Source organism: Pseudochaenichthys georgianus, chromosome 9 (genome assembly GCF_902827115.2).
Source record: "Pseudochaenichthys georgianus chromosome 9, fPseGeo1.2, whole genome shotgun sequence".
In the NCBI taxonomy this organism is placed as follows: Eukaryota; Metazoa; Chordata; class Actinopteri; order Perciformes; family Channichthyidae; genus Pseudochaenichthys; species Pseudochaenichthys georgianus.
Window position 1 is genome coordinate 27,448,088 of NC_047511.1, and position 15,858 is coordinate 27,463,945.

General features: G+C 39.3%; 1 protein-coding gene across 2 annotated transcripts; it reads right to left on the reverse strand.

The window, feature by feature from the left end:
- Positions 1 to 200: 200 nt before the first annotated feature.
- LOC117452912 (coiled-coil domain-containing protein 112) lies at positions 201 to 5,584 on the reverse strand. Of its 2 annotated transcripts, none has more exons than XM_034091725.1 (14): positions 5,521 to 5,584; positions 4,588 to 4,712; positions 3,920 to 4,041; positions 3,655 to 3,744; positions 3,349 to 3,424; positions 2,961 to 3,087; positions 2,561 to 2,677; positions 2,208 to 2,345; positions 2,001 to 2,119; positions 1,634 to 1,760; positions 1,293 to 1,460; positions 1,004 to 1,102; positions 741 to 859; positions 201 to 632 (listed from the first exon to the last, which is right to left on the reverse strand). In XM_034091725.1, exons 1-14 carry the CDS (start codon positions 5,563 to 5,565, stop codon positions 602 to 604), a joined length of 1,503 nt encoding a protein of 500 aa, XP_033947616.1. In that variant the 5' UTR covers positions 5,566 to 5,584; the 3' UTR covers positions 201 to 601. The 2 variants fall into 2 exon arrangements, with proteins under 2 accessions (XP_033947616.1, XP_033947615.1); XM_034091724.1 differs by having other exon boundaries at positions 4,588 to 4,715; positions 5,521 to 5,574.
- Positions 5,585 to 15,858: the final 10,274 nt, after the last annotated feature.

Genomic DNA, 15,858 nt, shown 5'->3' on the forward strand with positions numbered 1-15,858 from the left:
GTGTTGTTTTGACAGCTGACTCAGTGGGAAGTGTTGGTGCCAGAGCAAGTCTCTCTCTCTCTCTCTCTCTCTCTCTCTCTCTCTCTCTCTCTCTCTCTCTCTCTCTCTCTCTCAAAATATATATGTCACAAAAAGGCAAATTAGGTTTTTTAAATAAAGATACATTTTATTTTTAGAATACTTATCAAAACAGAGTACAAAGAGCTTCACAGAGAGAAAAATACAATAAAATAACAAAATAGTTTATAAAATAAATAAAGGACAAGATGAAAAATAATAAACGAGAAATTAAGAACACAGGCAGCACAAATTAAATCAGGATGTGATTTCATTCAAAATGTAATTAGTAGAGACTTAAAACACTTCCAGAGCTCAATAAGACCTTAAATAAATCCTAAAACAAACAAAAAAACAATGTGGTAGGTGTGATCATACCTCTTAGTTTGGGATTAAAAGCTAGCAGCAAGTAAGAGGCTAAACTTTTATTTAAAATAGTAGTTTTGCGTAATGTAATTACATTTGATGTAAAGCAGTAAACAGTAGATTTAAAAGGCACATTCGGAATGTGTTTCAGGACTGTTCAGTTGACCATTGATGCTCATCACAGGCCTTGTCTCCAAGTGGGAACAGCTCTGCAACAAAATGACATTTTGACATTTCAGTGATTCAGCTTCAATCACCTTTAATCTTTCAAAGAATTGTTGAACAGAAACCTGTCCTAGCAGTTGTTGCAATCAGACCTGTGAAACATCTGTAGGACAGGCCCTCCACCTGTAGGTCCAATGTGTTTCATTCGTTCCTCCCATCCCTTGGTGGGACGGGTAAGCCTGGAGGGGTCTCTGCTGACGTTACCATCCACCTGGATGAAGCATAAACATCAACCTTTACTAAACCCACAACTCTGTTTGTTTAATATATTAAGGATTTGCAGGTTTGTGGTTATAATGTTTGTCTTTGTGTTAACCATTTGAGAGACAATTAACATGAATTTTACAAGCCTTACCTTTTCTTTCAACTTAGCAGTGATTCTCCTCTGTCTTTCCTCTTCCTCTCTTTCCCTCCGCTGTCTCTCCTGAAGCTTTGCCTCCACCTTGAGAAGATCCTGCAGAAAAAAAGCAGAGGCATGATTTGTATTCAACACAGTAAAGTGACCTCACCTCCCTTAAATACATTGCACAACCTCAAATAACAAAAACTGTGCTCTGGTCAGAAAGCCTTGCCTCTAATAGACATAACACCAGGCAAAAAGACGAACAACTTGTGTTTCTGTGATTTTTAGACTAAGTTTGTACCCTTTCATTAAAGCGTTGGATTCCTATGGTTGCCTCCCTTCTTCTCTCATCCATCTCTCTCTGTTCCTTCTCTCTCTTCCTCCTCCACTGCTCCTCCTCTTCCTCTTTCTTCAGTCGCAGCTGCTCCTCAATGCTCAGCTTCACTTCCATCTGCCGGCGCCGCTCTTCCTGAAAGCAGAAATAATGCTTTATAAATGCTATACATTAATATTTCCTCAGATAACCAACCCTGCACCTATTCACATCACTGTATGCATGTGTATTGATTTCAGAGTAGTACAGAAGCGCTATATCTGATGAGAAATAAGCACACATTACTTTTGTCACACATGCTAGAGCACCTTTGCCTTTTTCCTCTTTTGTGTCTCCTCAGCCAGCCTCTGCTCTTCTTCCTGTTCCTCGATCCTTTGCTTTTCTTCCCTCCACTTCTCCAGTTGCAACTCTGCCTCCCTTCTCTCCTGCTCAGTCCTTAAACAGAAGAGGACAGAACACGATGAAAGAGAAAAAAACAATAAAGTGACAATAACAAAGACTGGGAAACTAGGAAGTAAAGCCGACCAATTTCACCTCAATTTAAGGTGACCTATGAAACACTAAGGGTGCTCATCAGTTCTGGTGGGATATTATGACTTGCTGCCTTTAACCATGGAGTCAATGTCTGCGTGTCTTTCTTGTTTTTAGTTCTATACTGCTATACTTCCGACTCACCTGTGTTGCTTAGCCTGGACTTTGGCCTCCCTCTCACTCTTTTCTGCCTCTTCTGCCTCCTGACTCTGTATTCTGTTCTGGCGTTTCTGATGTTTGCTGGCTTTCCACCGCTGAATGGCCTGGGTGTAGTATGAAGACAGTTAACACAAATGGAAACCAAAAACAAGGTTTGCTTTTGATTTAAAGTTATACATGTTTTGTCTCTACCTCTCTCTTACTGTCCTGTAGGTAGATCAGCTCCTGATGCCAGTCCTCGTGTTGCTCTATCTCCTCCAATGTTTTACCAGGCAGGTACAGTTTGGCCTCTTTCCTGTAGACTTGTTGCCCGCTGTGCTTTGTCCAGACCTGGAAATCAAACAGCTTAGACTCATTTAGAGAGGTGTCTTGCTGTTATCGACATTTGGCTTGGCATATGTGTAGTTGCATGAAGCAATCACATTTTAGTTTATGGATTGTGTTCAGTGACTGTGTGCAATGACCTGTGAGTGGAAGTTGGCAGTAGATACAAAAATTGCATTTAAAGGGCAGGTTTTTAAGACTGAATTAAAATAACTTCTTACTTTAAGGAAGGTTTGGTGGTCATATTTGTCCCAGCCTCCGCACGGGCCTCCTGTCTTCAGCAGGAATACCTCCACTGCTAGGACCTCTGCTGGGAGGTCTCTGTCTGGGGGGTTGGTCTTATGGAAAAAACAATGTTATCAATAAAATGCTGCAGAATTCTAGATGCATTTTTAAAAAATGTGAATCTCTTTTGACTTCTTATAATACTTAATACATGTGTTTTCACACTTTCTTATTATTTATTTATAGTCTCAAGAGGTAAAAAGCAGCAAAATCTTGTGATATTTATTGATTGCATTAATTGTAAAATGTATTGCCAGAACACAAACTTGTTTCATTGCATTAACGATGCCAAACAGTGGAAATATAGCGAGGAGGGATATAAGAAGAGCAGCAGACCTTAACAGTGGGAGCTGTGTGTAGTTTAAGGTCTGATTTGACAGCAAGGCTCAGGTTTTCAATCTTTTTCTCATAAGCCGTGATCTCCTGTCTGCATGTCCTCTCTTCTTTCAAGAGTTCCTCAACGCTAAGGGAATCAGAGAAACAAAAAATACCACTATTTATTGTATTTTCATGAGATCACAAATATTCATTCCTAAAGTTAAGCCAACACTGATCAGAAGCTGTCACTTTTTCTGCCTACTTGGGTGTGTATGACCTTGTCATTTTTAATGGTTTAACATGTTAGTGCGGTGGTGTTTTTATTTATTTATATTTTTCATTTTATTATATTAAAAATGTATTGGTGTGTAAGTAATATTTATAATACAGTTGTTTTTCTGATTACCATGACCGCTCTTCCTCCTTTAGGTTGTTAATGGAGATTTCCACCGCTGTCATTATTTCCTTCAGTCTTTCGATCACTGAAAATAGATATGCAGAAATATTATTAACAATCTGATTCTCATGGTACATGATTATGACGCTAAAATGGTCATAATTTCTTTGAGCAGTACACTACTTTTCAATACCATGTTATATTGAAGAAGCGACATGGCACACATGTTTATAAAAATGATGACTAAAAAGTACTGACTGTTTCACAAGATGGCTGAATGAATGGTAAAGAATCACTGCGAGGTACAACACTTACACTCAGGAGTCGGCTTCACATCTATTAGCTGTCTCTGAAATTTCCTCACACCGTTATGAATCTTCTCTAGCTGCTTTTGAAGATGGATTTCTAAAGAATCAAATGCAAAGAAGATTATGAATGGCAGTTTGCTCTATCAAAGAGGTAAAGTGTTGAATGTGCATGGTTCCTTCAACATGGTTTTACAATCACAGGACTTGTCAACTTTACACATTATAAAACATCTGTGGGACATATTAGGGTACTGTAGTGAAAAAAGACCCACTCTCAGCATTTCTTTCTTCCTCCAGCAATTTCTCATACTCTTCTAGTTCTCCAGGCACATCAGTCCACCCATTCTTTCTGCACTGGACACTCAGTGTTCTCTCTTTCTCCAACTTTTCAATCCTGAGAAGAAAGAATAGAGTAAAATGGGTTTATAACATTATTGACCGGTGAGGATGCACTGATAATAAAGTTTAAACTGTTCACAAGTTTAAGGATTTATTTGTTGTGATTGAATGGTTTAGTGATTGGTTAAGTTATATACAGTACACATATTGAACAATAATAACTATATTAATATTGAAAGTAAACGTTTAATATGGGTTTGCTTGTTTCATTTACAGTGGTGACAAGCAGCACCAAATCAGTTCTTGCTATTGTTGAGCCAGTATGAGAACATTATTTATAATATAATACAAAATATGTGAGTGAAGTTCTTAAGGGCTAGACATTACACCCACACACAGATGAAACAAAGGGTTAGACAAGAAAATAAAACTATGTTTAAAACACACTTCTTTTGCAGTGCTGCAGTTTGTGATAATGTTGGATTTTATTGTAGGGGGTTCTTGTCACCATATACTGAACCACTGTATCACCTTAAAAGTTTAGTGTTTAAAGATGTATACCTTAAAGTGAAATAACTCTGAGTAGCTGTACTTCACTTACTCCCTCCTATTTCTCTCGGCCTCCCTGAGAAACTGCGCAACATTCTGCCTTGCGAGCTTCTGATCCTCACTGCTGACAGGAGGTGATGAGCAGGGCTGCTGGACAGGGCTGGAATCTCCCTCTCCCTGCTCAAATTCATTTAGGGAAAATATAACACAATACCAGATTATAATGTGAAATTTAACAACAGGTATACTTCTAATCCAGTTTGCATAAAACTTCCTTTAAATTGTGTTCCATGATGGAGTAATGAGCCCTTGTCAATTTGGAACCGCAGGACAAATCAATTTAGGTCAGTTTTGTTTACAATTACAATACATAGCCTAATGGAGATATGTGCAATGGGACACCCTAATAAATCCTCAGAATAGGGGCCCAGTCACAAGCAGATATACTTTTGAATATCTAAGATTATTAACACTTGCATGTCCAACAAGTGCATGCAGCATTATACATCAATACAGTATCTCAAACCTACAAAACACCTAAGACTAACAAGGAACATAATTAAAGTAACCATGGCTAGTTTTGGTCCCACGACATTTATTCCATCAATCTAAACTTAAATATGTTATAAAATAAATAAAGACATTTGGAAAGGGGAAACAATTTGAATAGATTTCAGAGAAGAGTCAAGTAAGCATAGACAGTCTACATTAACACAAGGCATCTGTTTTCGGACAGCAGTTTGTAGGAGCAACATGTTCTCTATAAGCCTACAGTTAAATAATTACACTTATTGATAATTACAATGAATAATGACAAAACAATGAAGAGAGCAAGCACCTTCCCTCTCCTGTAATGCGTGAGTTCGTCAATCTTCTGCTTTCACCGATATTTATATAACATTTGAGATATTTAAAATATTGTCGACTAGCTAACTAATACAGTTTGACAAAATATGCAGTAAATAGATTTTTGATAGCTTCCTACCGAGCAATGTTTATCAGCGCAGCGTGTGGTTGCTAGGGTAGCCATGTTTGAGCGGCTCTGTACCATCGACACTCTGTACACAAAACAAAACTTTATTTAAACGAACAGCCTAGTTTGCCCCTGCTCCTGTAGTTAGTGGTTTATACCAGCAGAGGACGCTGCTTATTGTTAAACTGTTGTGTGTAAACATGAAAGGTTTATTAATATTATTAGTGTTATTTTTAGGGCATCAAGATGGGAGAAAAAAACCTAACAAATAGACTGTAACCATGACAACAGACTAAGGCCTACATTAACCAAACTGTTAGATTGTCCATAAAATAATCTGAATGGCTCAAAATATTGAAATAAGAATTTATAAAATACTTTGGACAAAATGTAAAAGCATTGATAGACCTGAGCTAGCGTTATGCCCAAAAACGTTGATGTAAAATATTCACAGATCAAGCAATGGTTAAAACAGATGTTGTAAAAAAGGAAAATGGTAACTTAAAAGTAAAACAGGGTTAAAGCCTATTTTAAAAGACACATGTTCCCTTCATTCATTATGATAAGGATTTACCTTTAACAGATGATAAAGTAAATTACTAATGTATGTTCACCATGCCGTTTCTGAGGTTTTAGGTTTTTTCTTCTTCTTAAAACGTGTTGCAATATGCATAGGCCTACCTCATTTTGTATAGACTTGGCCCAACATTAATTAAAACAGGAGGAGCATTCTTGTTCTTAATTTTTTATGTTTCTTTGTTTCCTGCCAAAACAGTCGTTTTATGTTATGTTATAAGGGTCTATGGTAAAGGCTTTACTTCATGGTGTTAGAAATATATATACAAAATAATTTGGGAAGTGTGTGTAAAGCATTTTAACCAGACTACTTCAATGGCATTTTAGTCAGTTTACCTATGATTTCTTTCTTTTTTTTACATATTTTATCCAGGACATAGTTCTGTATGTGAAATTGACATGTTGCACTTCATTCCACATGATCTGGATCTCTGTCCTCCTGGATCCATCTTTGTCATTCATTTTCACATTGTGAGAATCATTAATATTCTGTACACATACATCATCTATTGCATGTCTGTCTGTACTGAGAGAGAGGGAGTTTGTTCTTATCTGAAGTGAGGTCAATTATATGCACCTTCTGAGGCAAAAATTAAATATATTTGACTTGACTCGAGTATCTGACTGGTCCCGGCTACAACCAGATGGTATGATTTACCTAGGCATCTCGATCTCTCAAATAACTGTCCATGCTGTCTACTGAGGCCGTGGTTTATTTCTGTAACAGCCTTTTTATGAAGGCCAGCAGCTATAATTATTGTAAGAGCTGGCCGAGTGACAGTCAGAGTGAAAAGAGCAGAGAGAAAGTAAGATTGAGAGCCAGTATAAATAGAAACCTGAACCCATTATTGAGTGCAGATAACGGGGAAGGTCTCTCCCTTGGGTGCAAAGTTGTTCCCACAACATAAAAAGCAACCGCTCTCCTTGGGAAGAGTGTCACATGTTTCTGTCTTCATCCTCCACCAAGGGACTCGCTTAATTTGATAAATGAGACAATCAGATGAACATTCAACTGGTTGGCATAGCAAATCCAACTAAACATATAAAGTAAGGGGATTTCCAAACAGAGTTAATTGTGTGTGAAAATGTAAATGTCAAAGAGTGAACCAGTTCACAGTTCTCTAAAAATAAACTACAATTCTCTCTTTCAATGGACTTAGTATGGGTAAAGATGTATGTTCTTTGAGTGACAGACAAATACATGTAAACATGGAGTTAAAGTTCAATAAACCTCTGATACCGTGCTATACTCTCATAGACTTCCTTCACAGATAGAGGTGGACAGGTGGACATAACTGGGGGTTGTCACACATGGAAAGTAAAAGGGCACATGAGCAGCATCAAAATATACTAAAGACTACCCAAGGTAAAATATGTATCATACAAAAGGGCACATTTTAAAGAAATACACAGCATATTATAGAGAGCAATATTTGTAATGTGTCTTTTTAAGTTTTAATCATTGTTTTTTACATAACATAAAATGAAAGTACTTGTGTAAAGTATACAAATTATAGATCAACTGCATCCTCTGACGGATCCCTTCAGATACACAGATCTGGAGTGAACAAGAGAGCGGACCTTGATTTTAGATATTTTTTATTTGGTTCATCATTAATTTAAGTTCTTTTTCGGACATTTTATCTTGCAAAGTGGAAATGTTTCCCTCAAAGGACAACCAAAAGGAAAGTGAGAATGAATGAAAGAAATAAAGACATGACCTTTGACCTCTTCTTAGGAGAAGGTTTTCTGGAAATGTTATGAGACATGATCTCTGTAAAGAGATCAGTTTTGCATTCATTGACGGTGGAACTCTGAGCTCCCCTCCTGGCGCTTCTGTGAATTGAGTGTGTGTGTGTGTGTGTGTGTGTGTGTGTGTGTGTGTGTGTGTGTGTGTGTGTGTGTGTGTGTGTGTGTGTGTGTGTGTGTGTGTGTGTGTGTGTGTGTGTGTGTGTGTGTGTGTGTGTGTGCATTTTCACACATGCATGCGTAGGCACTGGAGGCATGAGTCATGACATGCGTGTTGGTTAACATAGTTAACCCTTATTAAATCAGGCATGTTGACTGAAACACGTCAGTTAAGTAACTGGCTGACAGCCGGCAGGAGAGAAGGGTTACACAAGTGAACACACACACTCCAGTATGGACACACACACAGACCTAGAAGAACACAATTTGTTCTGACACCTGACTAGCGCTGTAATTTTATACGGTGTTAAATAGCAACCTGATCTGGCTACGTTCTGCGCATGTTGGACCCAGACAGGCAACTGCACATGCATTGTTTTGTTTGCGTGTGTGTCGGACTTTATGTGTGTGAAGCTTAGGAAAGCAGGGGGAAAGCGATAAGCCTAATTGCTTTTCCTGCTGTGTTTCAAACTCTTACCCTCTCTGTTTCTCTCAACACTTCTCTGAATGTGCCTGATTGAACTGTAACTTAAAGCTATATTACAGTAATGTGTTTGCATATTTAAGGTCTTACATCACAATTAACAGAAGAAGAAATACAGATATTCCCCTGATCTTTCTTTTTTTCGTGTCAAATGCCGGAAAGCTTTACCTCTTCAAACCTTAAACCTAAATAATTATAAATAGAAAATCTGAAGAATGCAAACGGGTCTCAATATGACTTTGTGTAGTAGACCCTGATGGTCCCTGAGTTTGAATCCTGATGACTTTCCTTTGACCCCACCATCAGGTCAAAGTTTCCACCTGCTCAGCATTTCAGCCCACACAGGATCAACATGAGCTATAGTATTAATGCCCTATTTATCACAACTATTTGCAGGTTTTTACATGTACTTCATTAAAACAATGATTTTGTGGCATTTCATGTTGAACAAGTTGCAGCCCTAGGAACCCATTTAATACAAAAATATAAAAATAATCACAGTTTTAAAGGTGTGAATATTAATGTGGCAAAAGCACAGTTAATTCTTGGTAAATAGAAATCATATATAATTGAAATAGTGCTATATTTATTATTTCACTATAGATTAATTTACTTTACTATTTGTCATTGACTTGTCTCAATTACCGTAAAAGTACATTCAATAAACACAATATCCCATTAAAAACATACAAATGGGATGGTAGCAGCAAATCAGTTATGTAAAAAGTACAAGTACATATTTTGTACAATGACTATTACCTGACACAGTAATTCTTTGTTAAACTCCTCAAACTCTTTAATTTCTCACTCAGCTGCTTCAAATCTTCTGAACATTTTAAAATTATACATGAAAAGGGCAAACTATATCTCTGCATCCAGGAATGCAGTTCAAGCTTGAAAGGGTTAACACCTGAGAGTCCGTCACACCTCCAGTCCTTACGTGTATTGGTCTGATATCATCAGGACGGCAACACAAACACATTATCTCAAAAGACCTTATGAACTATGCTCAACAGCTCTTTTCTGACTGTTACTTACATCATCAACCACTGAAGTGCTCTTATTTCAGATTGCCTCTCACATATTCACTGTGACATGAGCCCTTCGCTCACCCACACACTCCACATGCTGATGTACAGCAGAGGCTTTTCACTGCTGTCCTCATACGGCCTGATGAGAAACAGTTATATGTCCAGTCCTGAATGTAGCTGGTGATGAAATAAAGATAAATATATAAATCTTGAATTTCTTGAGGATCAAAGTTACCTTGGAAACAGAGTGTTAGATGCAACAACTTGTCTATTAAAAGCTTTTCTGGAGGTCCTGATCATATCCATTAGCCTTGTAGTTGTGTGAGTGATTTATAGATTGTTTTAAGCCAACATCAACAACTTGTGCACATGAAAGAATTGTAGTTTGAACACCTTCATTTCCATGGACTCATGATTTGTCTGTTTTTGATTTTTTTTGTCATACTATGTATAAGCATTATTGACTTTACTGTAGTTGAACTAATACACGCAAAGTGGATGTGCAAGGAGCCATTAAAATGTTACAAACTTAGCTCAGTGTGGTAAGAAATGCTCTAAGAAAAGAAAAATGTGTGAGGTTGTGTACCAGAAATAACTATGTTAACTGTGAATTAAACTTTCCTGAAAATGAATTTTCCTATACAGTAATTAACAACCATATTTTACCCTGAAACAGGGTAAGGAAATGTCATGTGAAAGTTCAAATATCCCTACAGTACAATTCCACTGACTGTAGAAAAACATTAGAGAAAACTGTAACGGGATGTGTTTCAATTGAATTTGCAGCTCTACACATTGATTAAGCGTTAACTAGAATAAGTGAATGAATGCTCACGTGGGGCAGAGACGTTGAGGGGTTGTTACTAGGCAGCTCTGTCCCTGAACACTATTAACTTTACACCCTGTTTATTTAAGCCTTTCTCTCTGTGGCTGATGTGAAGGCGCATCAGAAGTCTTGGCATTAAAGGCACGAAAACCCAATGGACATGAAAAGACACAAACTTCCAAAGGCTTTTCCACAAACGCCAGATCCAGGATCGACTAGGTACATTACAGAAATAAGGGATTTTTAATTCGTAGAATTATAGAAGCCTACTTGTCGCTTGATCTTGGTTAATTACTTACTAACTTACTTACTTACTTACTAACTTAATTACTTACTTACTAACTTACTTACTTACTATCGTACTTACTTACTTACTAACTTACTTACTAACATACTTACTAACTAACTTACTTACTTACTAACTTACTTACGTACATACTACTTTCTGCTGTGTGAAATCATCTTTAATATGTCAACAGTCTCTCGGCGAAAGAGAAACTTGCTCTGCAGCATTATCCCTCCTAATAAAACATCAGGGTTACGGAGCGTCCACACTACAGCTTCAAAAAAAGCTTGGAGCTGGGCGTGTCTGGAGCTTGGGGATTTTATTCAAGCAACACGACCAACAACCAATCACATGAATCTCCCGCCCCCGACATACAAAGCAAAAAAACCCAGGGATTTTATGGGAGCAATATATATATAAACTCCCCAAACAGGCGAAAACCTACCAGTTTCCCCCACTGTCTCTGCCACCTCCCTCCATGCCTGGTTCCTCCGGTTTGTATCCTGGTAGGTGAAGAGGGTCTGGTCATACACAACCGGGTGATTCGCTACGGCGATAGTTAGTTTCTCCTCCAACTTTTTTTGAAATATCTAAATGAACGGCGGGATATCTCTCCCAGCTTAGACGCGGTTTGATTGGCTACGGCTTGAGCTGTCAGATTTTCCGAAACGGGATTTGATTGGCTGGCGCTGGCGCTACTCCGGCGCTACTCCGGTGTCTCCGGCGGAGACGGACCGCTCTGCTACCCACAATTCAGTTCGGCGAAAAAGCGAGGCAACGTGACGTCACCCCATTCAAAGTGAATGGGCAGATTGGAGTTGTCGCAGCTGTCAACGCTGTGGACGGGCCGTCACGTTGCCTCGCTTTTTCGCCGAACTGAATTGTGGGTAGCAGAGCGGTCCGTCTCCGCCATCTCCGGCGTCAGAAGTTGAACAATGTTCTGACGCCGGAGACGCCGGAGTAGCCAGCGCCAGCCAATCAAATCCCATTTCGGAAAATCTGACAGCTCAAGCCGTAGCCAATCAAACCGCGTCTAAGCTGGGAGAGATATCCCGCCGTTCATTTCTATATATATATAAAAAAAGTTGGAGGAGAAACTAACTATCGCCGTAGCAAATCACCCGGTTTTGTATGACCAGACCCTCTTCACCTACCGGGATACAAACCGGAGGAACCAGGTATGGAGGGAGGTGGCAGAGACAGTGGGTGAAACTGGTAGGTTTTCGCCTGTTTGGGGAGTTTATATATATATTGCTCGCATAAAATCCCCGGGGTTTTTTGCTTTGTATGTCGGGGGCGGGAGATTCATGTGATTGGTTGTTGGTCGTGTTGCTTGAATAAAATCCCCAAGCCCCAGACACGCCCAGCTCCAAGCTTTTTTTGAAGCTGTAGTGTGGACGCTCCATTAGGGTGACACAAGCCGTGGACTTTATAGGGTCAGCCTGCTCATTAAACCAGACACACACACACTAGCATTACACCCTGTGAACCCTGAGTGGCATGTGTGCAAGGGCCCCCCCAGGTCATCTCTGTAATTTTAGGGGCACATAAACACACGCACGCACGCACGCACACACACACACTCGCAGAGAAGGAATTTAAGCATTGCGAAGTGCTCTGACTGACAGGTGCTTTGATTAGAAGACTGGGACTTCAACTTTCTTTTTGGCATATGGGCAGATCCACTCTTGTTTTTTCCCTTTATTTACACACTCTGTCTGTGATTCTCTGTTTTCCCCTGTGACATGTTAAAATAAGGCAATGCAATCATTGGAGTTTGCCTTTTGAACACAGTTTGAGTTTGCATGTTGGTAATGATATGGAGAAAAGGGAACACAGAGAGCTACATTTAGAGCTGAAAGAGGATAGAGAGAGAGAGGTAAAGGCTTGGATTGAGGTATCAGCTGTATCAGTGTGATCATGAGTAATGGTCTTGGACACCAGCAGAAGCATCTAGATTATGCTCTGGACATTAGATCTGTCTCTGTCCATCCCTGCAAACACTGCTGCCGCTCTTTGTGTCAATTATCAACTGCTGATAGATGCCAGGACAGAAAAGGAGTGTGTGTGTGTGTGTGTGTGTGTGTGTGTGTGTGTGTGTGTGTGTGTGTGTGTGTGTGTGTGTGTGTGTTTTCACACATGCATGCATAGGCACTGGAGGCATGACATAATTGTCTAACAGGCAGAATGGACAATACCAGACCAGCAACAGGATAAGAATAGAATGGAAAACCCAACCTTGTTCCATAAATAATGACACTTGGAAGAGCTTTGATGATAATCTGCATCATGTATGCACACGTTCTCCCAAGGCTGCAGTCCTGACCATGACTGGTCTATTATCTGCAACACTTTGCACCCACTTACTCAGGGCTGCGTTTCTTTGCAGAGCCTCAGTGAAATACTGGGGAAGGTACAGAGCATGGTGATTAGACAGCAAAGGAGCTACCTTGTGAAGCTGGTGGATTCTCAACAGAGCGTGGGCAGGCCTGATGAGTCAGTGTAGCAGATGGTTTGGCATTGGCAACAAATGTGGGTACAGCCAAACATTTAGACTGATCTAGAAGAATTGTTGTTGAACAAGGGGAATTTTGATCGAGGGAAATGAAAGCATTTTCATCATGACACATGTAAAAAAGGACATCACAAAATAAAACAAATACAGAACATGATATGTTATTTTACTCAACAGATAATATGCTTTCTATTTGTCAGGGAGTAAGACCAAAACATGAGTTTGTATTTAAACAGAACATTATTTGCCCTTTGATAAGCTATCATGAAGAGGAAACTAACCCAGACTTCAATATTCTATTTATAGCTTCTCATTCTGCTGAGTCGTGTTACCTGCCTCCTACTTGACAGTTATGCACTGTAAATGGCAAGAAATAGGCTTCTTGTATTGAAGTATAATTGCAACTTCAGATGAAGTACTATGTATGTCCGCAACCCCAACCCTTGTCTACGGGTATGAGTTAATTGCTGTGTCTTTCTTTGTAAAGTGATGTGAAAACTCCCATCACAGTTCAAGTGATAACATAACAATCCAACCAGAGTGAGACCATGAGTGGACCATAATATTATTTTAAAGGTTTTGGTCCTACAACCTATTATCTGCTGGACTTCACCGGCCATTACAGATGAGGAAGAGAGTGTTTGAAATCACAATATGTCTCTGAAATGCATGACATGATGCCTCATGTAAAAAATGAAATGTGATTTACACTAAAGACCAGTGCAACTTAATATTGGCTCTTCTGGTTTAATCTCACGTCCTTTTCATAGATTACATAAACCCACAGCTTTCAAAGCCATGACAGACATGAATGCTTAATGTGTGAATGTGACAAGGATGAAACAAAGCCAGAGACACCGTTGTGGGTGTTAAAGGCAAGTTTGTGGATTCCATGCAGTGTGAAGATCAAACCTTTTCCAAGGTTTTGAGCTTCACATTGAACATAAATGGTGCCTGGTTTCTGGAATGAGAAGTAAAACATTCCTGGTTAATCTTAAAGTAAAATGGCATTGGGTTTGTCAGCGTCACTGCTGACTTGAGTTTCAGGATGTCTACTCCTGCCACCATGCAGCTGTCCAGGTTTCCCCAAACGCCCAACACGCAGGAGGACAGAGAAACAGATCCAGCCTGTTTTATTGCCTCTGAGCTAACTGGAGTATCTTTAGTGGGAACAGACAGAAGGTCAGATGTTAACAGTTGTGTTACTTGTCGATTAGATTTCCAGGTAATCATCTCAATATGGGTAATAGTGTTTATATATTTTATATTTAAAGAGCTTGAAAGCACATTTTCTCACACAACATCTTATCAAAATGTGATGAAATGAATGATTTGCAACATGTTTTCAGATGTAATGTACTTATTTTAACTATAAGGAATTGGGGAAAACTTAACCTTTAAGTCAGTTTGACAGCAAAAATAGTGGGCACCACCCTGAAACACAAATACATTAAAACATTTTTATATGTTTGGGAGGCTGTGGCACAGTGGACTAGTGCGTTGGTGTTCGGATCAGGGGAGCACAGGTTCAAACCCCACTGTAGTCAGCATGTCGTTGTGTCCCTGGGCAAGATACTTCACCCCAAATTGCTCCTGTGGGGATTGCCCACAGTATTGAGTATGTAAGAGGCTTTGGATAAAAGCGTCTAATAAGTAACATGTAATGTAATATATCAATTTTGGTTTCTAAAATGTTGAGATTTACAGCAGGTTAAAAGGCAATTTTATGTCAGTGTTCAGGGTCTTTAATATAGGCCAAATATATTAAAAACACATGTAGATCTATCATGAAAAACACGATCACTATTCTGAAAACACATACGACTGGTAACTGGTATTCTGTATCAGACTGTGACAGAAAGGTCATTGGCGAAGTAAAAAGGGCCAAAGTGGAATATTGCATTACAATGAATTAGGTCTACAGTTAGAAGTAAGAAAATAGAGCAAACTCAAGTCTACTAGAATAGTTTGGAAGTTGCTGGAAGGAGAGTTTAAAATAGTTGTGGTTGAGATGCATGCCATGTGACAGTGACGTCCCTGCTATAAGCCCAGCCAGATATCCTTGTTGCCTCACATTTCTGACTGTAGGCTATCAAATAAAAGCACTGATGCCAGAAAAAATGAATTACCAAAAGAAGAGTCTCAAAAAGTGTCAGTGTGTGCATGAAAGTACATTGACATTCGTGCATATCCAACTATATCAACTATTCGTAAACAATCCACATTAATTTGCTTGACTGATTGTGTAACGGCATTCAAAAGAGGATCTGTATGTGTGTGTTGAATTTGTGTATTTGTTGATATATAATCACTGCCATGCAAACTAATTCTCCCTCTATTTATAAAGTGTTGTTTTGACAGCTGACTCAAAGTGGGAAGTGTTGGTGCCAGAGCAAGTCTCTCTCTCTCTCTCTCTCTCTCTCTCTCTCTCTCTCTCACACACACACAAGCACACAATAACTAGCAGTTCCCCAGGTCCAAGCAGCGTGGACATGTCTGTGTTTGTGAGATAGAGCGAGTGGGTGAGCGAGGAAGAGATGCTGGAGTGCAGTCCGGACTAGTATCAGATTCAGGCCAGTGATCCCCATGTTAATACCCTGACTGTCTATTTTAGCTGCAGGGTCTCTTATGTGAACGGTCATGGTTTTCCCAAAACCACTGTCTCAGTCACCACCTTCCTGTCTTACATTCAGCAGTTGCTCCTCTCATCCACAGCCATGTACT